This window comes from Mesoplodon mirus (assembly GCF_964341445.2).
Source record: "Mesoplodon mirus genome assembly, chromosome: 8".
NCBI classification, from domain to species: domain Eukaryota; kingdom Metazoa; phylum Chordata; class Mammalia; order Artiodactyla; family Ziphiidae; genus Mesoplodon; species Mesoplodon mirus.
Window position 1 is genome coordinate 269,343 of NC_138984.1, and position 20,359 is coordinate 289,701.

The 20,359-nt window shown below is 57.6% G+C and overlaps 2 protein-coding genes across 4 annotated transcripts in view; one reads left to right on the forward strand and one right to left on the reverse strand.

Moving 5' to 3' along the window:
* The window catches only part of THAP4 (THAP domain containing 4), a 41,922-nt gene extending 41,563 nt beyond the window's left edge, over positions 1 to 359 (forward strand). The window contains exon 6 of one of the 2 annotated variants that reach the window (XM_082630631.1): positions 50 to 359. In XM_082630631.1, coding sequence (XP_082486757.1) covers positions 50 to 169 — 120 coding nt within the window. In that variant the 3' untranslated portion in view covers positions 170 to 359. The remainder of the gene's footprint in view (positions 1 to 49) is intronic. The other variant, XM_082630632.1, reaches the window with a different exon arrangement.
* A 7,565-nt stretch (positions 360 to 7,924) lies between these two features.
* Positions 7,925 to 19,693, reverse strand: BOK (BCL2 family apoptosis regulator BOK). 2 transcript variants are annotated; one of them, XM_082630885.1, is made up of 5 exons: positions 19,406 to 19,693; positions 18,615 to 18,866; positions 15,734 to 15,862; positions 9,671 to 9,834; positions 7,925 to 8,680 (listed from the first exon to the last, which is right to left on the reverse strand). In XM_082630885.1, the coding sequence occupies exons 2-5, from the start codon at positions 18,835 to 18,837 to the stop codon at positions 8,555 to 8,557; spliced, it is 642 nt and encodes a 213-aa protein (XP_082487011.1). In that variant the 5' UTR covers positions 18,838 to 18,866; positions 19,406 to 19,693; the 3' UTR covers positions 7,925 to 8,554. The 2 variants fall into 2 exon arrangements, with proteins under 2 accessions (XP_082487011.1, XP_082487012.1); XM_082630886.1 differs by having other exon boundaries at positions 19,335 to 19,414.
* Between the last annotated feature and the right edge of the window lie 666 nt (positions 19,694 to 20,359).

The following is a 20,359-nucleotide window of genomic DNA, read 5'->3' on the forward strand; positions in this document are numbered from 1 at the left end:
CTTTGGAAGGTAAAATTAAGGCGTTTTGTATTTGTTTTGTTCTGCTCAGATTACCCGAAAATTCAGGCTGAATTCCGAAGGCAAACTTGAACAGACGGTCTCCATGGCAACCACTACGCAGCCCATGACTCAGCATCTGCACATCACCTACAAGAAGGTGACCCCGTGACCCCAGGTAGAGCTGAGTCCCGGTGGGGCTGGCCTGTATGGTGACACTTCAGCTTCTCAGCAGACACTGCGGCAGGTGTGGGTGTGGCCACAGGTCACCGTGGGTTCAAGGGTGTTGCCACGTGTTCCTGTAATGGCACAGAAAAACCAAATAAAAGGCCTTTATTTTTATGGCTAAGCATTTTGAATATTATCACTTGCGTAGACTGCGTTTCTTTCATCTGCTGGTGACTATTTGTTTTCAGAGTCGTTTCCCTAAAAAATTAAAAAGGGGTGACTCTTTCTCTCTCCTTTCCTTCCTGCAGTTTTGACAAGATCTGAAAATATTTATAAATCTACAGTAGTCAGCAACAAGGTGAAGACAAAGGTAGGACAAAAAGGATTGCAGTTAATTTTCCTTTATTTTTAAAGAGCTGAGAGTATAAGGACCCCATTTCCACATGGACGAAGGGCATTCCCAAGGCAAGAGGATGGTAGTGAATTTATCATCATTCTGTAAATTTGATTTAGTCTCGGCAATATAATATTACCTTCATTTGTTTGTTTACAATGGAAGTTTCCAGACATACACTGACCCCCTGGACCTCACCCAGTTCCAGCTCCTGCCAGCATGTCCCCACACCGGTGGTTCCATCTGCTCTTTCCCCCTTTTTGTGGCTGGAGCATCTTAAAGCGAATTCCACACACAGTGTCACTTCTCTCGAACACTTCAGCATGTGTGTAAAAGCAAAACAGAGCCTTTCTCTTTTCCTGAACACAGCACAGTATCAGGAGCCTCACCAGGAACATAGACAGGGGTGAAAGGAGGCCACGCTCAAGAGCAGGGGTCAATGTCTGCAGCCACACACGCCCCCTTGTCACACACCGTGGGGACAAAAGGCACCGCGGCGGGGGTGGGTGTCAGTACCTGGGAGCGCAGAGGAGGGACCGGGGCTGGTGCTGAGCCCTCAGAGGAGCGTGGCCGGAGTGTGAGCAAGGCGGCCGGCCCCCTGCGTGCAGGGTGGACGTGGTGGCTGGGCTGGGCTCGCTGAGAGCATCAGGTCAGCAGAGACTCAGGCACAGTTCGTCCCTCCAGCTGCAAACCTGGGAAACCAGACAAGTTACTGGCCTCCGAAAGTCAACGACGGGAGAGGAATGGATGGACACTCCCTTTCCAAAAGGGAGAAATAGGAAAGAAGGCGGCGTGACAGGTCCTGAGCAAGTCCAAAACCTTAAGGCTTAAGAGGAAGGATCCTCTGTGGCTCAGTGTCTGTCCTCCGGGCCCCCCTGGGGTGGTCCTGCACCCCCCACCAACCCCGCCACAGCTTTGCCGGGTGCAGCGCTCACCACAGTTCTCAGGGGTTGGAGTCGTGTGCCTGCGGCTCTCCCCAGGTTCTGCCCACCCGGGGTCACCCTAGTGGGGGCTTTGCACCCCTTGCAGGGTGTGGGTCTCTGCCTGGGTCATGAGCCTGAGGCTCCAGGTGGCTCCATCCTTCAAAATTGAGGGAAGGTAGCAAGGCCCCCAGGGCTCTTGCATTCTGCGTGCTGGCAGAGATGGTACCTTGTGGAAGCCAAACACCGATTCCAGCCAAGTTTGCAGCTGTGCCCTCCAGGGGGGCAGCCACGTCTGCTGTGGCCCAGGAATGTGGGGAGCAGAGCCTTATCCTCTGGGCCTGGGATGGAAGGGTCACCCCCACAATCTCTGAAATGCCTTTGAAGACATTTTTCCATTGTCTGGACTTCAGGCTTCTGTTTAGGTGGCTGCCTGGTCTCCCATCATGTGGGTAACTAGCTCGTAACTGATGAGTACTAACCAAGCGTCATGATCTGTCTCAACAAGCTTTCTTACTACTTTCAATATCAATAGGCTGAGGATTTTCCACATTTTTAAGGTCTGCTTTCTTTTTGGTTAACAATTCTGTCCTTAAGTCTTCTTGCGTTTTACTCTAAGTATTCAAGAGAAACAAGGCCCCTCATGCATGCTTCAACACTTTCACTTTGCTTGGAAATTTCCAGGCAAATAACCAGTTTTATTGCTCACAAGTTCTACCGTCCACAAAACTAGGACACATAGTTTAGCCAAGCTCTTTGTCCCTTTTTAATAAATACTGCCTTTCCTCCAGTTTCCAATGACCTCCATTTCCATCTGAGATCTCAGCAGACTGGCCTTTACACCAGTGAAAGTTAGTAAAGGGAAACCTCGGGGAACTGGAGTGGGGAGGGAATTCCCTGGTGCTCCAGGGGTAAGGACTCTGAGGTCTCACTGCCAAGGGCCTGGGTTCAATCCCTGGTCGAGGAACTGAGATCCCACAAGCCACGCAGCACGGCCAAAAACAAAAAACAAAAAACAAAAAATAATGGAGTGGGGAGGGCACAAGGGGGGGCGCTCACCAGCTCCACTGGATGTCAGCACAGATCCCGACAGGAGGAGACCACCTGGCCTCTTAGGCCAGAAGCCCTTTACCACCATCAGGAGGAAGGAAGATTTTCTCCCCGCCAGGCAACAGCCCAGCCAATGAGAGACTGTCACAGCTCAGCCAATGAAAAGCCACCACACTTAATACCCCCATTTTCCTCCAATGGACTTTTTTGCTTATAACAGCCCCTCCCACCTTACCTTCTCCTCTGTAAGAGTTTCCTCTCCTTTGACCTACTGGACTTGCCTGTGGACTTGTGCCACGGTTACCTGTCCTGAAATACACATCTTTGCTGCTCCTTAATAAACCCATTTTGTTGGTAAAAACTGGCTGTTTTATTGTTTCAGATGAACACATCCCATATATCTACCAACATTCTGTTCAGGATTACTTAGGTATTCTCTAAGAACACTGAGGCTTTCTCCACAGCTCTCCTCTTTTCTTCCTGGGTCACCAGAATTGCCCTGAACAGTCCATTCACAGCAGTGGAGGCTTTTTCTAACATTCATCTTAAAACTCTTCCAACCTCTAATTTCCAAAGACACTTCCACATTTTTAGATACTTGTTGCTTCTTGGTAACAACTTTCTGACTTAGTTCAGGCTGCTATAACGAAAATAACCATCCACTGGGTGGCTTGTAAACAACCGAAATTTACTTGTCCCGGTTCTAGAGGCTGGAAGCCCAAGATCAGGTTGCTGGCTGATGAGGTGGTGAGGGCTACTTGCTCGTGGACGGCTGTCTCCACTGTGACCTCATATGCAGAAAGGCTGAGCTAGCTCTGTGGAGTCTGTGTTATGCAGGCACTCGTTCCAATCATGAGGGTGGAGCCTTTATGACCTAGTCACCTCCCAAAGGCCCCCCCCTTCTCCTACCGTCACTTTGGGGGTTAGGATTTCAACATATGAATTCGAGGGAAAACAGACATTCAGACCATAGCTCCAAGGGAGCCTGGAGGATGGGACCAGAGCTGTCTCTGCTGCTGGAATGATGCTGAGAGGAGCTGGGAGCAGCAAGGAAGCCCCACTCTCTCCCTCCTGCATCCCAGGCTGCTGCCTGCTCACAGCTGGAAGGGGGCTAGGAGGGCAGCACCCAGACCAGAGCAGGAAGGGTGGGGCTGAGAGCCAAGAGATGAAAAGCAGATAACTGACATGGTCACCTGGTCCTCTTCTTCCTCCCCCCGCCCCCCATGCCACTGATTGTTGGGAAGCTGGAAGGCGTCCCCAGTCTGGATCCTGGGTTCCTCTGGGCTCCTCGCAGTGTCTGAATTGTTCCTCTAACCCCTCTGTCTGCTGTAGTCTAGAGGTTGGGTCACACTTCCTAAGGGCTGTCTGGGTCTTCCTGTGTGCCATCTGCCTGTCTCACATGGCTGATGCTAACTTAGGCTCAGGCGGCACAGCCTGCCCTCTTTATTCTCAGCGTCTATCAATCGGCCCGCCCGTGGGTGACCCCCGCCTGAACCAGCTCCCCCATCAGAGCTGCCGAAGGGCCGTCTTCTAACCCTGTCCTTCTTCATTAAGTGGCGGAATTCTCCATCCATCCAATTAGGTTCAGTTTGGTTCCTCTGAAATAAGTTCACACCAGAAGGCCAGCGGAAACGCTTCTCTCTTCCCCTTTGATCATTGGGTTTTAGAACAAGTGTACCAGGGACAACGGTGCTGGCCACCCGACCAGCCTTCTCACACCACAACCCCCCACCCCCACCCCTCCTGCTTCTGTTATGAACCCAGTACTTTTTGTATGTTCGATGTGAGCTAGGCAAGTCCAGTCTTTTTCTTTGACAGACCGGAGGGGCCCACATGATGTGATAGTTGGCTGGATGGAGCCCCTCAAGCCCCTGATGGCCTCTGTTCCCACTTCCTGCCTCAGAACCTCTCTTCTCTCCAGTGGGGGTGGGACTGAGAGGCCCCAGGCAGAAATGGAAAATCCCTTTATAAATTATTTTCTCACTTATTTCCACTTTACTATTTGAGATCTCATTGCAGAGATCACAACCCTTCACTCTCAACTACTTTAGCATGGGATACATGCATTCTTTAAGAAAGAAAAAAAATTGTGCATCCACACTTAGGTTTCCAATTCAAATTTTAAGATTATAAAATTTTTTACTTAAAGTCTTTGATTTTACCTCTTTTAAGATGAAAATCCTGTTTATCATTATTTGCTTTCTCCTACAGGATATGTATGACTATTTGAGAATAATAATATTGTTATTAATAAGACTACTGATTGAAGTTTCCTTTTTTGCTGTTGTTTTTACAGCTTTCTCATTGAAGGTGTAAAGTTAAAATATAGTTGGGATAATTGATTCCTCTGGGTGCTTATGTCACCAACTTGATAGAGAAACTCATTTGTTTAATTTTTTTAAATTGACTGTTTTCTTAAGTTAGCTTTGCTTATGCAGAACATCCTACGTGACCCTATTGTCAAAAGTGTAAAACAAGGGACTTCCCTGGTGGCGCAGTGGTTAAGAATCCGCCTGCCGATGCAGGGGACACGGGTTCGAGCACTGGTCCGGGAAGATCCCACATGCCGCAGAGCAACTAAGCCCGTGTGCCACAGCTACTGAGCCTGCTCTCTAGAGCCCGCGAGCCACAGCTACTGAAGCCCGTGCGCCTAGAGCCTGTGCTCCGCAACAAGAGAAGCCACCACAGGGAGAAGCCCGTGCACCGCAACGAAGAGTAGCCCCTGCTCGCGGCAACTAGAGAAAGCCCGCGCGCAGCAACAAAGACCCAATGCAGCCAAAAATAAATGAATAAACATAAATAAATAAATTTATTTTTTTAAAGTGTAAAACAAGATAAATTTTGCTCCACGTGGGTGTATAGCCCAGCTGCTGAGTGCCCCACCAGGCAGCCCTGCCACGGTTTATCCAGCAGACACCCTGATGCTGGGCATCTGGGTTGTTTCCAGTCTTCTGCTGATCAAATAATGTCACAACGAATAACTTTATGTACATGGCATTTTGGACTTTGGCCAGCGTAGCTCTGGGATAGATTTCCAGAGGTAGCCAATACGAGGGTAAATGCATCTATGATTTGTCCAAGTGTTGCCCCTCCCCCAAGGGACTGTGCCATTTTGCTTCCCAGCAGTGTTGTGTGAGGGGACTTGCCTCCACCAGCAAGAGTCTGTTGTCAGATCTGGATCTGGGCCAACCTGATCGGTGAGAAATGAGATACTGCACGCATTTCTTTTTTTTGGTTGCGCCACACCGCATGTGGGATCTTAGTTCCCCAACCAGGGATTGAACCCACACCCCCTGCAGTGGATGAAGCGTGGAGTGTTAACCACCGGACCACCAGGGAAGTCCCTGCATTTCTCTTCTTTTGTCTTTTTCTTCTCGACTTTCTAAGCTTTTAAGTTCTTTTGAATTATAAACATTAATCCTAGTAGTCCTGATTTTCAGTGACCACCTTTCATGGAGGTGAAATGCACGGTTACAACATGAACGTCACTATTCCACGGTGTCCACGGGTGTCCAGTTGAGTGGTATTTAGTACATTCTCAGTGTCGTGCGACCATCAACTCTACTTCCAGGACACTTGTCACCCCGAGGAGAACCCCGTACCCGTTAGGCCACCCCCACTCTCCACCCGCTGCCACTGACAGCACTGCCCTGCTCCCCGTCTTAAGTTGCAGATACTTTTGAAAATGTTAAATGTTACAGTTTTTTTCCCCAGAAAGTAGTTTGTCTTTTCTTGCTCCTGGATTTTAAATCATGTTGAGGAAGATTCTGCTCACTCCCCAATTAGAAAGAAATTCACCCGTTGTTTCTAGAACTTGTTTCATTTTTCATGATTGGCTCTTGGATCCATTTGGAATTTGTGTCTAGTGTGACACACGATTCGATTTGGTCTCTTTCTGAGTGTTAACTGGTTTGTCACATTTGCTCACAAGCCCAGCTCTTCCCACCTCATCATGGACTTGGTTCTCCAGGCACGGGGGTCTGTCTCTGGGGGTCCCGTGACCCTGCGCCTGCCTGCCTACATGCATTTGGCCTGGGGCCTGGTGGTCCAACAACAGACTCAGAGGCAGAGGCCTAGACCCTCCTCATTTCTCTTCTTTGAAGGGTTTTCCCGGCTGTTTTTGCCCTTCCCCCCACCCCGCCTCATAGGAACTTTATTTTTATTTATTTATTATTATTTTTTTTTGCGGTACGCGGGCGTCTCACTGTCATGGCCTCTCCCGCTGCGGAGCACAGGCTCTGGACGCGCAGGCTCAGTGGCCATGGCTCACGGGCCCAGCCGCTAAGCGGCATGTGGCATCTTCCCGGACCAGGGCACGAACCCGTGTCCCCTGCATCGGCAGGCGGACTCTCAACCACTGCGCCACCAGGGAAGCCCCATATGAACTTTATAATTAGCTTGTTTAGATCCAGAGGGGGAAAAACATTCTGGTACTTTCATAAGGATTACGTTAAATTTACAAAGCTACTTATAGAGAACTGTCTTCTTTATGAGATGGTTTTCCTCTGGAACATGGGATTTCTTCTGTCCTTCCAGGTCCAGGGTGTCTCTGAGGTACCTTCAGAGTTTGCCTCACATAGGGTTTCGCATTTCTCACTCCGTTTATACCCTGAAATGTCATCTTCTGTTGTTGCTGGGAATGGGGCGTCTCCTCTACTGCAGCCTCTAACCCAACGTCCACGCAGATGCCTGGTCTCTCTGAGTGACCTTAAATCTGCTGCTTCCCTGACTCAGTGTCTGTAACATCACTTTCCCAGGCTGGAAACGTACCAAGGATCAATCCTAGTGACGGAAGCAGGGTGGCAACGGGACCTTCCTCTCCTCCCGCCCCCTTCCTTCCCTCTCGCCATCTGCCAGACTTCCCACTGTCAGCGCCCCTGGGTCCCATGCAGACAGAGCAGGCAGAGCTTAGAGAGGTGATGGGCCTGCAGGGGTGGCCACCCCCCGGGAGGAAGCTGAGGAGAGGGGTCCTGTGGGGGACCCGGGGGCCAGGAGGTGGGCGATGGGGGGAGGGGGCAGACCGCCTTGTGCATGGCAACCTCGCCTTTGGGCTCTTCCCCAGGAGGCTGGATGGGGAAAGGAAGACCCTAGCGGCCGTCTGATCCACCCTGCGTCGTACAGAAAGGGAACCGGGGCTGAGAGAGGCCGCGTCCAGCACCGTGTGCTTGCTGCCAGGCGAGGGGCGGGGGACTGAGGAACGTGGGAAGCAGCTGCTGGTGCACGCACGGTGGCAGCACGTGCAAGCGTGTAGGCGCGCGGGCCCGGTGTGGCACAGGGCAGCACAAGTTGGCCTTGGTGAGGGAAGACGTGCGCCTGTGCTCCATCACGTCAGGCCGGCCTGCCGTCTGTCGGGTCCCTGGCAGTCGCAGGACCGGCACAAGGAACAGACGGGGTCGCCCTCTGCGGCTGCGGAACTTTATTGGGACACACACACCATCCTTCTCGGTCGTGGGCTCCCGCGTCCACAGGACCCCGCCACACAGAGACCACCCCCGGTGCACGGGGGACACACCCTCCCTCTAGAAATGGGCCTTAGGCCCCGCGTGCGGAGTCAATAACACTCCACAGCTCCTCCAGCCTCAGGAGTCACCTGCAGGCCCAAAGTCCAGGCCCCCTGCCCAGGAGGACCAAGGCCAGCTCACGTCCTGACATGGGAACCCCACACGGATGGGGCCCGGCGTCGAGTGAGAGCTTGGTGTTCCCTGCTCCCTTCCTTCAGGGCCTGGGACGTGACCCTGACTTTCTGGTTCTAGAAAGAAGGGGACCAGCGGGGGTTCTGGGGGAGGGGGAACGATGGGGAAAGGCCCCCTGTCAGCTGAAGCCCAGCTCCAGGACCAGGAAGCCCCCCACTTCCCTGTCCAGAGGGCCTGGGTCTGTGGAGGAGGGGCTCAGGGCAGGGCTTCCAGCTTCGACGCAGGGCTCCGAGGGTCTTCCCGGCTTGGGTGGGGTGGAGGGTGATGCTTTCGGGGGCCGAGGGCCTCCTGTGTAAGGGGGCCGGGCTGCGGCCCCTGCCCAAGCCAGCAGCTCATCTCTCCGGCAGCAGCATGAAGAAGGCAGCCTTCAGGAAGCGGCCAAAGCTGCAGAGCGCGGCCACGAGCCAGTGGGAGCGGAGGCCGGGGTCGGTGCTGACCACGCACTTGAGCACATCCGTCTGGGAGGGAAGAGGCGGCGGCAGTTAGAGAGTGGAGCGGAGAGGGTGCGGCCCCGTGCCCCGCCCGGTGTCAGCCACGTTGCCTGAGGGAATGCTCGAGGCCGTTTGGGAAGGCTTGTGGTCCAGCTGGATGGAAGGCTCCAGCATGGGACCCGACCCAACAGGTGGAGTCAGACAGTGAGAGGGAAGGGAGGGGAGCCTGCTGGGCCCTCAGCCATGGGACCAGCTTCCAGCTCAGCCACCTGCTGACATCCCAGTGTCCTTCCACAGATGCTGTGGAGCCTGGGGTGCCAGGGAAGGACAAATCCCTTAGAACAGGAGCAGGAACTGAGCTTTCCAGAAGCCCAGTGAATGGCCACTCCTTACTTGCTTATTTCTTTCTAGTCCTGCTAAGAAATGAAGTACAATCCCTACAGCTTGTCCTTTGGCCGTGGTGTCAATCAGCGTCCTGGCTGCCCTGGTGCCCAGCCTCAGCCGGGCTCCAGGACAGGACGGCAGGATGGGACAGCGGGAGGCCCGCAGCCACGTGAATCATCCAGGATGTGACGCCCTCCCCACCCAGTGCCACCTTCAGATGAAACCACAGCCCCAGCGGCCCCTCACCGCCCCCCCCCCATGGCTCCAATCCCAGCAGAGGGCTGAGCTCCGTCCCCTCGGCCAGTGTGCTTTGCACACCTTTGCCCACCATCCATTTTACAGAGGAGAAAACAGCTCTCCCATGGGTGGGGCTGCCCCGCAGCCCCTGAGGCCTGGCCAGGTGATGGGGGACATGGAGACTCTGACACCATCCCTGGGGGTGGGCGGCGGGTTTTAGCTCTGGATTCGGGGGTGGTCAGACCCAGAGGGCCCGCACTGGAGCTGGGCTGCAGGAGCCGTCCTGGGCTGGGCAGCCCCGGCCTCACCACTCCTCCAGCCCCGATCACCCCTGCCACTGCCGGCACTCAGGCGTTCAACCACCGCCCCCTTCCTGGCACCGCCATATTCCCTCACCCATCCACCGCGTCTCCGCAGCCAGGTCGCCAGGGTCTTGCGCACGAACTCCCCGAGGCAGTCAACGAGGGCGTGGACCAGGGCAGGCTGGGCCTGTCGCACGCAGTCCACGGCCAGCCCCGCAGCCACTGAGTACAGGGACACAACCTTGCCCCAGGTGATTCCTGCAGGGAGAGAGATGGGTGCTGGTCACCAAAGGCCACCAAGACCCAGCTAGAGGCCAGCCCGCAGGGTCACGTGAGGGGGCTGAGCCTTTCTGAGCCACACCCCTGCCATTCCGCTGGTGACCGGGGTTGACACCCGGGGCAGCCTCAACCCACAGCTCCCACCAGACGGGGAGCTCGGTCAGCTGGCTGCTGTGCAAGTCCCAGCCACCGTCTGCTTCAGGTCAGTCCTGCTACCGTCACATGTCGTTCTCAGGCGGGGATGTCTCGAGCCTGCGTTACACACCTGCACACCTTGCACCTGCACGCCTGGGCCGGGGCCTGGCGATGACCCTGCACAGCCCAGAATCTGCTGGAGGAAATGGTGGAGCAGAAAGGCAAAGAGGAGGCTGAGCAGGTCAAGGGGGCTCAGTGACTCGGCACTGGATGTGATAAACAGGAAGCAGCTTCCATCTGCACCTGCCCCCAGCACAGCCCTGCAAGGACAGCAGGATGTTCTCCATGTAAAGAAGCTGAGGCCCCGGCAGGAATGGCCTTGCCCAGACCACCAAGCTACTGGGGGCAGAGCTGAGATGGAGCCCACCTGGGAGGAAAGACAGACGAATGACAATCTGGGGAACAGTGCTTGCCAGTCGTATAAGGTTCCTTAATATAGAAAGAGATTTTATAAATCAATGAGAAAAAGAGAGAAACCTTTCAAAAGAAATACGAACACAGAATACAAACAGCTGATTCACAAAAGAAAAAGTATTAACAGTACACTAGACATATGAAAAAAATGCTCACCCTCACTGATAAACAAAGAAGTGTACATTAAAATGAGATGTAAATTATAGTCTATCAGACTAAAAATTCCAAGTGGCAATGTGAGGATCCATGTAACTCTGCAGCCTGGTAACTGTGATGAGAAAGACAGCTGGAGGGCACCCGGCACCACCTGTGAAAGGACACAAACATGGGTGCCCCGCCTCAGTCCTCGAAGGAAGCAGCACAGGCAGGGAGGAAGCATGCCCCTCAACCCATGTTCACACCACAGCTGGGACAGTCTGTCATAAGAGCACAAGTCAGTGCGAATGAATCCTGTTCACAGTCGCCAAAAGGTGGAAATGACAAAACATAAATAAGCAGTGAATGGAAAAGCACAATGTGGTCCAGCCACACAACGGAATGATATTTGGCCTCAAAGTGGAAGGAAGCACTGACGGGGCCACAACCTGATGAACCCTGAAAACATCACGCTCAGTGAAAGCAGCAGACTTGAAAGGCCACACGTATCGTATGAGTCCATTCCTATGAAATGTGCAGGACTGTCAGATCCGTGGAGACAGAAAGCAGATCAGTGGTCACTGGGGGCTGCAGGAGGGAGCCAGGCAGTGACAGCTTAATGGGAATGGGTGTTCTTCCCACTGACAAAGAACTTGGAGAGGTGGTGGTTGCATGATATTGTGGATGCATTCAACGCCACTGAATCGTACACTTTAAAATGGTTAACTGGGACTTCCCTGGCGGTCTAGTGGTTAGGACTCTGTGCTTCCACTGCAGGGCGAATGGGTTCAATCCTTGGTCGGGGAGCTAAGATCCCACGTGCTGCATGGTGTAGCCAATAAATAATAAATAAATAAAATGGTTAATTGTACATCATGTGAATTTCACCTCAATGAAAAGGAAATTTAAAACGCCCGTCAATCAGGCCAGGCCACTCCCCAAACCCTCCTGTTACCGTCCCTTCCCATCTCCTTCAAAGTAAATCCAAGTCTGAAGTCCCACCTGAGCTGGCTGCTGGCCCCTCTGAGGCCCCCTTGTCCTGCGACCTGGCCTCATGCGCGCTATTCCAGCCTCACCGCTGCCAGCAGGGCTTCCTCACCCCCAGGGCTCTGCTCAAGGTCCCCCCACTCTAAGGGCCACACAGGCCATGATGACATCAGGTCCTGGTGACGCTGCCATCACACCATGCTCCCCATTTACCAGCTGCTTGTGGGTTGCCAGCCCTGGCGGGCTCTGTGCTGCTCACAGCTGTGCCCTTGGCACCCCCAGGCTTGGCGTCCAGCAGGTACCCACCACCACCAGGGGGCAGGTGAAGGGTCAGCATGGCAGGGTGGGGATCAAGAGAGTGAACACGCGTTCTGTGGTGCTGTGTGGAGAGGTGAGCTCCACATGATGGCCACATTTTACCTGGAGGGGAAAGCCCTGGTCCGGAAGGTGCCAGGCAGGGTGGTCTCTGGGAGGTGGGGCTCAGGTATGTCCTATTTTCTTTGAGCTCTTTGTGTTCTTTTTTACGGAGATATAATCTCACTAGCGTAAATTCATCCTTTTAAAGTGTGAGATCCAGTGTTTTTAGCATATTGACAATGTTGTACAACCATCACCACTATCAAATTCCAGACATTTTCAACCCAAATCACTGTCCCCAGGAGCATCAAGCCCCTGTCACCCCAGCCCTGGTAACCTCTAATCTACTTTGTCTCTATGGATTACCTGTTCTGGACATTTCACATGAATGCAGTCACACAGTATGTCCCGCTTTGTGTCGGACTCCGTTCACTGAGCAAAATGTTTTCAGGGTTCCTCCGTGCTGTCCTGGTGTGGGCACCTCATTCCTTTTTATGGCCGAATAATGTTCCATCGAGTGGATGGACCACGCATCAGGAAACGAACACGTGGGCTGTTGGCCCCTCCGGCTGTGGGGATACGCAGCTCTGAACACTCGTGTGCAAGCCCTTGTGTGGACATGTGGCTTCCTTTCTCAGGGGTCAAAACCGAGGAGCGGAACTGCTGGGTCAGGGGGTGACCCCGTCAGAGTTACCACTGGAGAAGCTGCCGGACCACTTCACACCCTGACTCTCCACAGCCGCACCCATGCTGGGTTCTCTGAAGTTTTGCCTTGAGTGCCCCAGTGGGCGCGAGGTGGCGTCTTGTTGTGGTTTGATGTATGTTTCCCTGGTGACTGATGATGATACTGAGCAACTTCTCATGCACGTACTGGCTGTTCATACATCTTCCCTGAAGAGATGTCCACTCAGACCCTTTGCTCTTTTTAAAGTGAGGTGGTCTTTTTAGTACTGATTTCTGAGAGTTCTTTATCTCATGTATTTTCTGATCTTTCCATGGTGAAATATTTTGCTCTTGTAATAAGAAAAACATGAAAACACTTGCCAACTTTCAGTTTTTCCACTGAAGGTAACAGAGAAGCGCCTGCAGCCAAGACGCAGCCGGGACCAGTGCCCCCTGCCTCTGCCTTCGTGGGGGCTCAGCCATGTGGGGAGGCCACCTGGAACCCTGCCCTGCAGTCCTTGAGCTGTCCACATCACCGGCCACAGCCAGAGCAGGTGAGGGGCTGGCCGGGAGGACGAGGGGGAGGAAGGTCCAGCCTGGGGGGTCAGCGCGTGCAAGACCCACAGCTGCTTGGGAGAGGCTGCGGGCAGAGACGGGCAGGGCCGGCAAACATCTGACGGCTGGAGCTTGCCTGGTGGCAAGAGGGCCTGAGGACCGGGAAGGCTGGGATGAACAAGGGGTGAAGCGAGACCTCGGGTGGGCGGGAAGCGGGAGGGTGGCGTGGGGCAGCCACGGGTTGGTCAGGGGGGTGGGCTGAGAGCCCGTCGGCAGCAGAAGGGGTGGCCCGCAGCCCTGTGCTCCACGGAGCCTGTTCTGCTCCCCTTTCAGGTGGCTCTGAGGTCCACAGAGGTTAAGAAGCACTTGCAGGTCACAGAGCCCATGAGGGGCTGGGCGCCCCAAAGCACCAGAGGGGCAGGTGGCGGTGTGGAGGCCGCCACGAGAAAAGGGTAGGGCCAGCTGGGTGGGGCGGCGATGCTTGATTGCAGAGAAGTACATCCTGCTCTGGTTTCAAGCGAAAAATCATGGGCTTTAAACTGAACTCCCCAAGTGAAAGAAGCCGCCGCCGCTGGTGCCCTGTGCCTGTTCATCACGGCCACACCTTCCTCCCCGCCCCTCCCCCTCCCCGCCCTGCCCCAGACCCCGCGTCGTCCTCCCAGAACCCAGAGCCCTTCTGGGCAGGTCTTGGGCCCGTCGCGCACTGAGCAAGCTGGGCAGGCAGGGGTGGGTGCTTCGTCCCGGCTGCGCGCCCTGTCCCTGCCCACACACCAGCCACCCTCCCCGGGGCCCAGCCACCCCCCCGCCCCCCTCAGTCCCAAACACCAGCCGCCGCAGCGCATTCTCAGAGATGACCCTTCCTTTTAAAGCCAGCCCTCGCTCTAAGCCAGCCGCCCACCCACCCGACAGCGGAGACAGACAGCGGCGGCCACCCACGCGCCAGCGTCTGGCGAGACGGGAGCCCAGGGAGGGCCCAGGGCGGCTGTCAGCTCCCTTCCCCGGCTGTCAGCTCCCTTCCCCGGCCTGCCCTTGACCGCAAGGGCACCCGGGTCAGGACTGCCAGATGCTCCTGGGCATCCCACGCCTCTCACCAACCCCCTCCCTCCCAGGCACTCCCCCGTGAAGTCCTGGCCACCCAGTGCCGCCCTGGAGGCTGGGTCCTGCAGCCGGTGGTCCCGTGTCCCTGCCACGCCGGCCTGCCCACCAGGGGTCGGAGGAGCCTCCTCGAGAGGGGACAGTGCAGGGCAACACCCAGAGGGTGCGGTCAGCGGGCTGGGGGCCCTCTGATGGGATGCGGCAGCCCCAGCCCCTCCACCGGCCTCCTTTCTTCTGCCGGTGGGCGGAGGTCCCCCATGGGGTGGGGACTGTGGCTCCCGGCACCCTCTGCCCCAAAGCCCTGCTGCTGTCCCAACCGTCCAACGGCTAAGGAAAGGCAAGGGGTGTTCCGAGGTCACACCGCTGGTCGACGACAGACCCAAAGCCACCTCACAGAAGGAAGGGGCCCATCCTCCCCAAAGCCCTTCCCACCCTCGATGCCACGCGGCCACTCACACCCCCCACTCCACCAGGATGCGCCCCGGGAACACTCTGGCTCTGGGGCCCCCAAGCCCCCCCTCCCTGAGGGCTGGGACTGGCCATCCCATCCATCACAGGGTCCCCAGGCCCAGGGCAGCGCCAGACAGTGCTGGGGAAACCTCGGTGGGATCGGCTGATGGGGCAGGTGCTGCACTGGGGTGGGGTCTTTGGTCACCTGGATGGCCAGCAGCGCCTGACACCTGCTTCGTACCAGGACACAGGACCGAGGTGGACACGCAGGGCAGGGGCGCCAGAACAGGGCACGAGGTCACGGGTGGGGAGACAAGGTCTGTGGACCTCAGGGAGCCCAGCAGTGTTCCCAGGAGGGGGCGTGGGAGCGAGAGGGGGTTTGGGGGGATGAGTCCTAGAGTTTCCTGGGAGCCTGGAGGCAGGTGTGCAGACCGGAATCAGCACGAGTTGAACTCAGGGTGAGGGCACGAGGAGGAGGGGCAGATGTCACCTGCTCCTAGGGCCCAGGTGGAGGCTCCGGGAGAGTCACAGGTGACTGCGGGCCAGCCAGGTGAGACAGGTGTGTCAACATTCCCCAAACGTGTCCCGGTGAGCCGCTCCACCAGGGACTCCCACCCTAGTGCACCCCTCCCACTATGGGGGCTGTTCTGCGACTTGCCTCTGACCAACAGACTCAGGCTCAGTGACACTGTGACTTCTTACGTCAAAAGAGCCTGGTGGCGCCCACTTGGGCTGCTTGGGACCTGCGGCCACGCCGTGAGAAGCTCAAGCCCCACAGGACACGTACAGGCCACACGCAGAACAGCCCCTCCCCACTCCAGCCAACAGTCAGCACCAACTGGCAGCCTGGGACATGCAGCCCAGCCAGGGCTTTTGGTCACTGCAGCCCCAGGACCACACAAGAGGCCCACTGTCCTTGGACCCAGGGAGGCTCCCCTGAGAGCCCACCCAGCGCTGCAGCCCCGGCCCCGACCCACAGACCCTGGGCCATGCCAGCAGTGTGGGCACCCTGGACACACAGGCCTACCTGCAGAAAAGATCTGGGCTGCCACAGCCAGGAAGGCGTCGGTCACCACGGTCTCGGACTGCAGTGGGATGTTCAGCTGGCGGGCCACGTTGCGGTAGAGGCTGGGCCGGATCAGCTCCAGCTCGTCCGCTGCAGTCACACAGGCGGGTCAGAGGTGGTCACACCCACGGGGTGTGGGGCCCACGCGGGCCTGGGGCCAGCCCACTCCTCAGCCTGTGGCCACAGCTGGGGACCCTGATCCCAGCCCTATTCCTGACCCCCCGACCTGTCACATTCCCACCCACGAGACACCACCCCCAGAACCCCCGGGGACGAGACCAGGGAGGTGCGGTGGGCACCCCCAGACCTGCCTCTGGGGCCTGTCCCCTCCGCTGAGCCAGCCATGCCCACCCTCCCCCCAGGGCAGAGCCGGCTGGGCCAGTGGGGCGGGAATCCCAGCCGTGCCTAATCAGTGACTCACAGCCCACAGTGAGCTGCATGGGCGGGTGGTAGTCTGACAGGCAAGCAACCAGAGAGCCCAGCATGGGCGTGGACTGTGCCAGGGACCCCACACAGGTGGGGAGTCCGGCTGCTGCCTCAGAGGGGTGTCCTCGCTCAGGCCCCAGCACCATTCAGTGAACCGAGAACAGGAGCCACTACCCGGGGCCAGCAGCACCACACAGGGTCAGACCTGGGCTCCTGGGGCCAAGCAGGGGCGTCTGGATGGGGCGGCTGCACGTGGCAGCGGGAGGCCCTCTCAAGGGCGCTGTCTGCTCGTGTGCCCGCTGCCGCGCCCCTGGCAGTGATGTACCCGCTGCAGCGCCCCTTGCAGTCATGTGCCGGGAATCCCACACAGCCCTCGGACTGGGCGTCCCCCAACCCAGCCGCCTCTCTGCCAAAGCAAACAGGAAAATGCTTCCAACTGGAGGTCCAGGCGATAAGGGCTCCGAGTCCCCCATGGGGCCAGATGCACTCCATCTAATTAATTAAGATCTGGAACCAGAGCAGGACTGAGATGAGGCTGGCAGAACGATGGGGAAGGGAGCATGGAAACTCCCAGGAATGGCCTGGCTGTTCCCACATACAGACCCCAGGGTCTACCGGGGACTGACCCCAACTCGACCCGGGCCTCTTCCTGTTTGCTGCTGCTCTAGGAGCTGGGCGTCTGTGCTCAGGAGGAACTGGAGGTACGCTGGGGACAGGGAGACAGCTCTAGGCCATGACGGGTGGGGAAGGGGCGGTCACGCTGAGCAGCCGCAAGGGCGGATGCTTTGGGGGTTCAAGCCATCTCTCCCTCCAGGGTCCCCTTAGCCATCTCGCAGGAACTGAACCCCAGGGACTGGCCGTGATGAGGCCGGATGCTGGAGAAGGGCCTGAAGGCCTGGCCCCGCACTTGGCTGGCCCCTGCTCCTCCAGCCCAGGCCGGAAGCATCGCAGGCTCTCCGGGTCTGAGGTCACAGTGCTGAAGGGACAGACACCGGCCCGGTCTGGTTAGCAGAGCCCAAAGCAGGGCTTTTCAGAAAGCTCACACAGTAGGGACCCCAGGCCCACGGTAGAGGCAGCCCCGAGCCGCTGCTCGCAGGCAAGGAGATGGAGCTGGGGGCAGGCAGGACAGAGGCAGGACCTCCTCCTGGCCACTCCAGGGGCTCTTGGGAGGTCAAGACACCATATTCACCAGGACCCTCTGGAATGCTCCCCCAGTGTTGTCCCCACAGCCCAACTGGAAGAAATGGCTTGGGCGCTGACCTCAGGGGAGTCCAGGCACTCTGGGCCTTTGGCTGATCCCCCAAACCCCACTTGCTCCCCTCCCCTGAGACCCAGGCAGGACACCGCCCCCCTGGCAGCCCTCTGCAATGGCCCCTCGGCATCTGTGTGTCTCCCCCGGACCCCAACACTCCTGTGCAGGCCAGGTCTACACAACCCTGCCCCCAGGGTCCACACAAGACAGGGGCAAGCAGACACGCGAGCCAGCCTGAGAAGGGGAGGGCATCCCCTTTCACAGGGTGTTCCCTCCAACCAGGGCTCCTGGGCCAGTCTCTCCCCACTCTGTCTGGAGAGCCACCTGGTCAGGGCTCCATCTGTGCTGCCACACCTCCCCGTGTGCACACGCTTGGGGTGGAACTGTCACACTGGATGGGGCAGGGCTGGGCAACCTCAGTCCCCGTGGAGAGGTGGACTGACTGAGTCAGGCGGGCCGGTCCCTCCCTCTCTGGGGTCCTTGGAGAAGGTGGAGACAGTTACCGGGCTGTGTGTGACCCCAGAGTCAAGTACCTCCAGATGTCCACTCAACAAGCCGTCCAGGTGAGATCTTGGGCTACCTAGCCTCACGGTGGCTCAGCTCTCCTGGGGCACTAAATTTCACCGGGAGCCCTAAGAGGCCTCCAAATCAAGAGAAAAGAGCAACCATGGCAGGATTTGAGCCAGTAACTGCAAGGACCTATTTTCCAAAACAAACATCAGGACACGTGGTCCAACAAAGGATTTTTGTGCCCAGCTGAGTACAAGGGTCACTCTGGAAGTTTAGCCACCAAAACATCATTCTTCCCGGAGCTGTCTATCCTTTATTGCCAGAGTGTCTGAAATCCGGGCTGAGCAGGCAAATGCGGGGAGGTCTTTGGCGGGTGCACAGGCGAGCCTGAGGGGGGACTGGAAGAGCGGGGTGCTGAAGGGATCGTCGGTCTGGGTGCGCCCGCGTTGTGCGCCGGGTTACTCAGGGCACCCCGGACCAGCACCCTCCCTGCCCCCGAGGGGAGACAGAGGCCCAGCAGGGGCGGGTGCCGGCGCGGTCACCGGCGGGCGGGCCAGTGTAGGGACGGCTGTACCCCGAGGCGCAGCGGGGCCGCCCCGCCGGCCGGCTTTGGAGGGGAGGCCTGGGATCCCGCCCGCCGAGGCCCGCACTCACCCAGGCGCAGCAGCACCGTGCACACTTCGGCCAGGCGGCCGCCGGGGGCGGGCGCGGCGCGCTCCGGCGCGCTCCAGGCGAGGCCGGCGCGCAGCAGCCGCGCGTGCACGAACTCCCGGCCGAGCGCCTTGGCCTGGGCCACCAGCTCCTTGTCGGTGGGCGAGCGGTCAAAGGCGTCCATGATCTCGGCGGCGAAGACCGAGGAGCGCCGCAGCACCTCCATGGCGGGGACGCGGGCGGGTGGCGCCGCACCTGCGGGCAGAGGGTGCTCAGACGGGCCCGCCCCGCCGCCCCGGCCTGGCTGGCGGAGGGGAAGGTCGGCCGCGCGAGAAGGGCGGCAGCGGGGCGCGAGGAAGGGGCGCGGCGTGCGCCTAGATCGCGTGCGTGCGCCGGGCTGGAGCGCACAGGGAGGCCGGGCCGGCGCGGCTCTGGGGAAGGGCTTCGGCCAGCTGCGGGTAAGCGTTCCTGTTTGTGCCCCAAATCTTTAAAAGCGCGGTGTCACCTTCTTTTAGATGCCGAACTCAATCACAAAGATCCCCACGGGTGCCGGGGATAGGAAAGACCTCGGGGAAATGGCGATTGGCTCTGGGGCCGCCGTGCCCGCGCTCGAAGACGAGTGCGTGGGCGGCGGAGGCGTGGGCGGGGGGCATGGCCCGACCTGCTCCCAACCGGCGGCAGCCGGGACCCCGGCCCGGCCCAGCGTCCGGGGCCACCACCCACCTCCGCGCCTCGCCGTCCTCGGTGTTTGTCCCCGGCCTCGCCGTTCCCATGGCGCGGCCCGCCCTGCTCACCTCTCCCGCCGCATGTCTCGGGCGCGGGGGCTGGGGAGGAGTGCTGGCCTCAGTATCTGCTGGCCGCCGTCTCCGCAGATCTGGATCCTTCCATTCAAACTGGGGAGGACGCGCGCCCCGCCCCGTCGCCCGCCCTGTCCACGCCTGAGCCGGACTGGAGCGCCGAGGGCGCGGGGTCTCGGGCCCTCCGGGGGCTCCGGCGGCGTCGTCGGGGGCGAGGGGAGTGCGGGCAGCACAGCGCAACTTTCCGCCGGGCGAGAGGCGAGGCTTGGGGCTTTGCCTTCTAAGGGAAAGGCAACCCCGGGGCGGAGCCACGGCCAGAGCTTCCCCGCCGCCTCCCCGCTTAAGGAGGACCGAGCGAGTTCCCGGTATGCGCTCAAGGAGGGCCACGGGGCAGGAGCTGTCCCCCACCGTCCCAGTGATTAGGACCTAGCTCTGGCACCAGCCGCCTGGATTCACACCCGGCTTCATTATCGTATTGATTGTTAGAGGTTCTTGATATATTCTGGATGCTGCGTCCCTGGTCTTACACATGGCTTGGTATTGTAGATGGGTACTTGGATTTGCATTGTATGGAAGGTATTGCAAATATCTTTTGCCATTCTGTGGTTTGCTGTTGCTTATATTGAACAGGAGTTTTCTCAGTGACATCCAATTTATCAGTCTTTTCTCACGTTTAGTGCTTTTTTATTAGGATATTCTCCCGTGTTTTCTTTTAGAAGCTTATTGTTTTAGCATTCACATTTAGATCTATGATGGATCACAAATTAATTCTTGTGAATCTTGTGGTAGGGGGTCAGAGCTCATTTTTACCATATGGATATCCAGTAGACCATCATCGGTTATTGAAAGGGCCATCATCTTTCCACTGAATTGGAGAAGAGTCCCCATTATAAACCAAGTGACTGTGTATGTGAGGATCTGTTCTGGACTCTTTTCTATCCCATTGGTCTA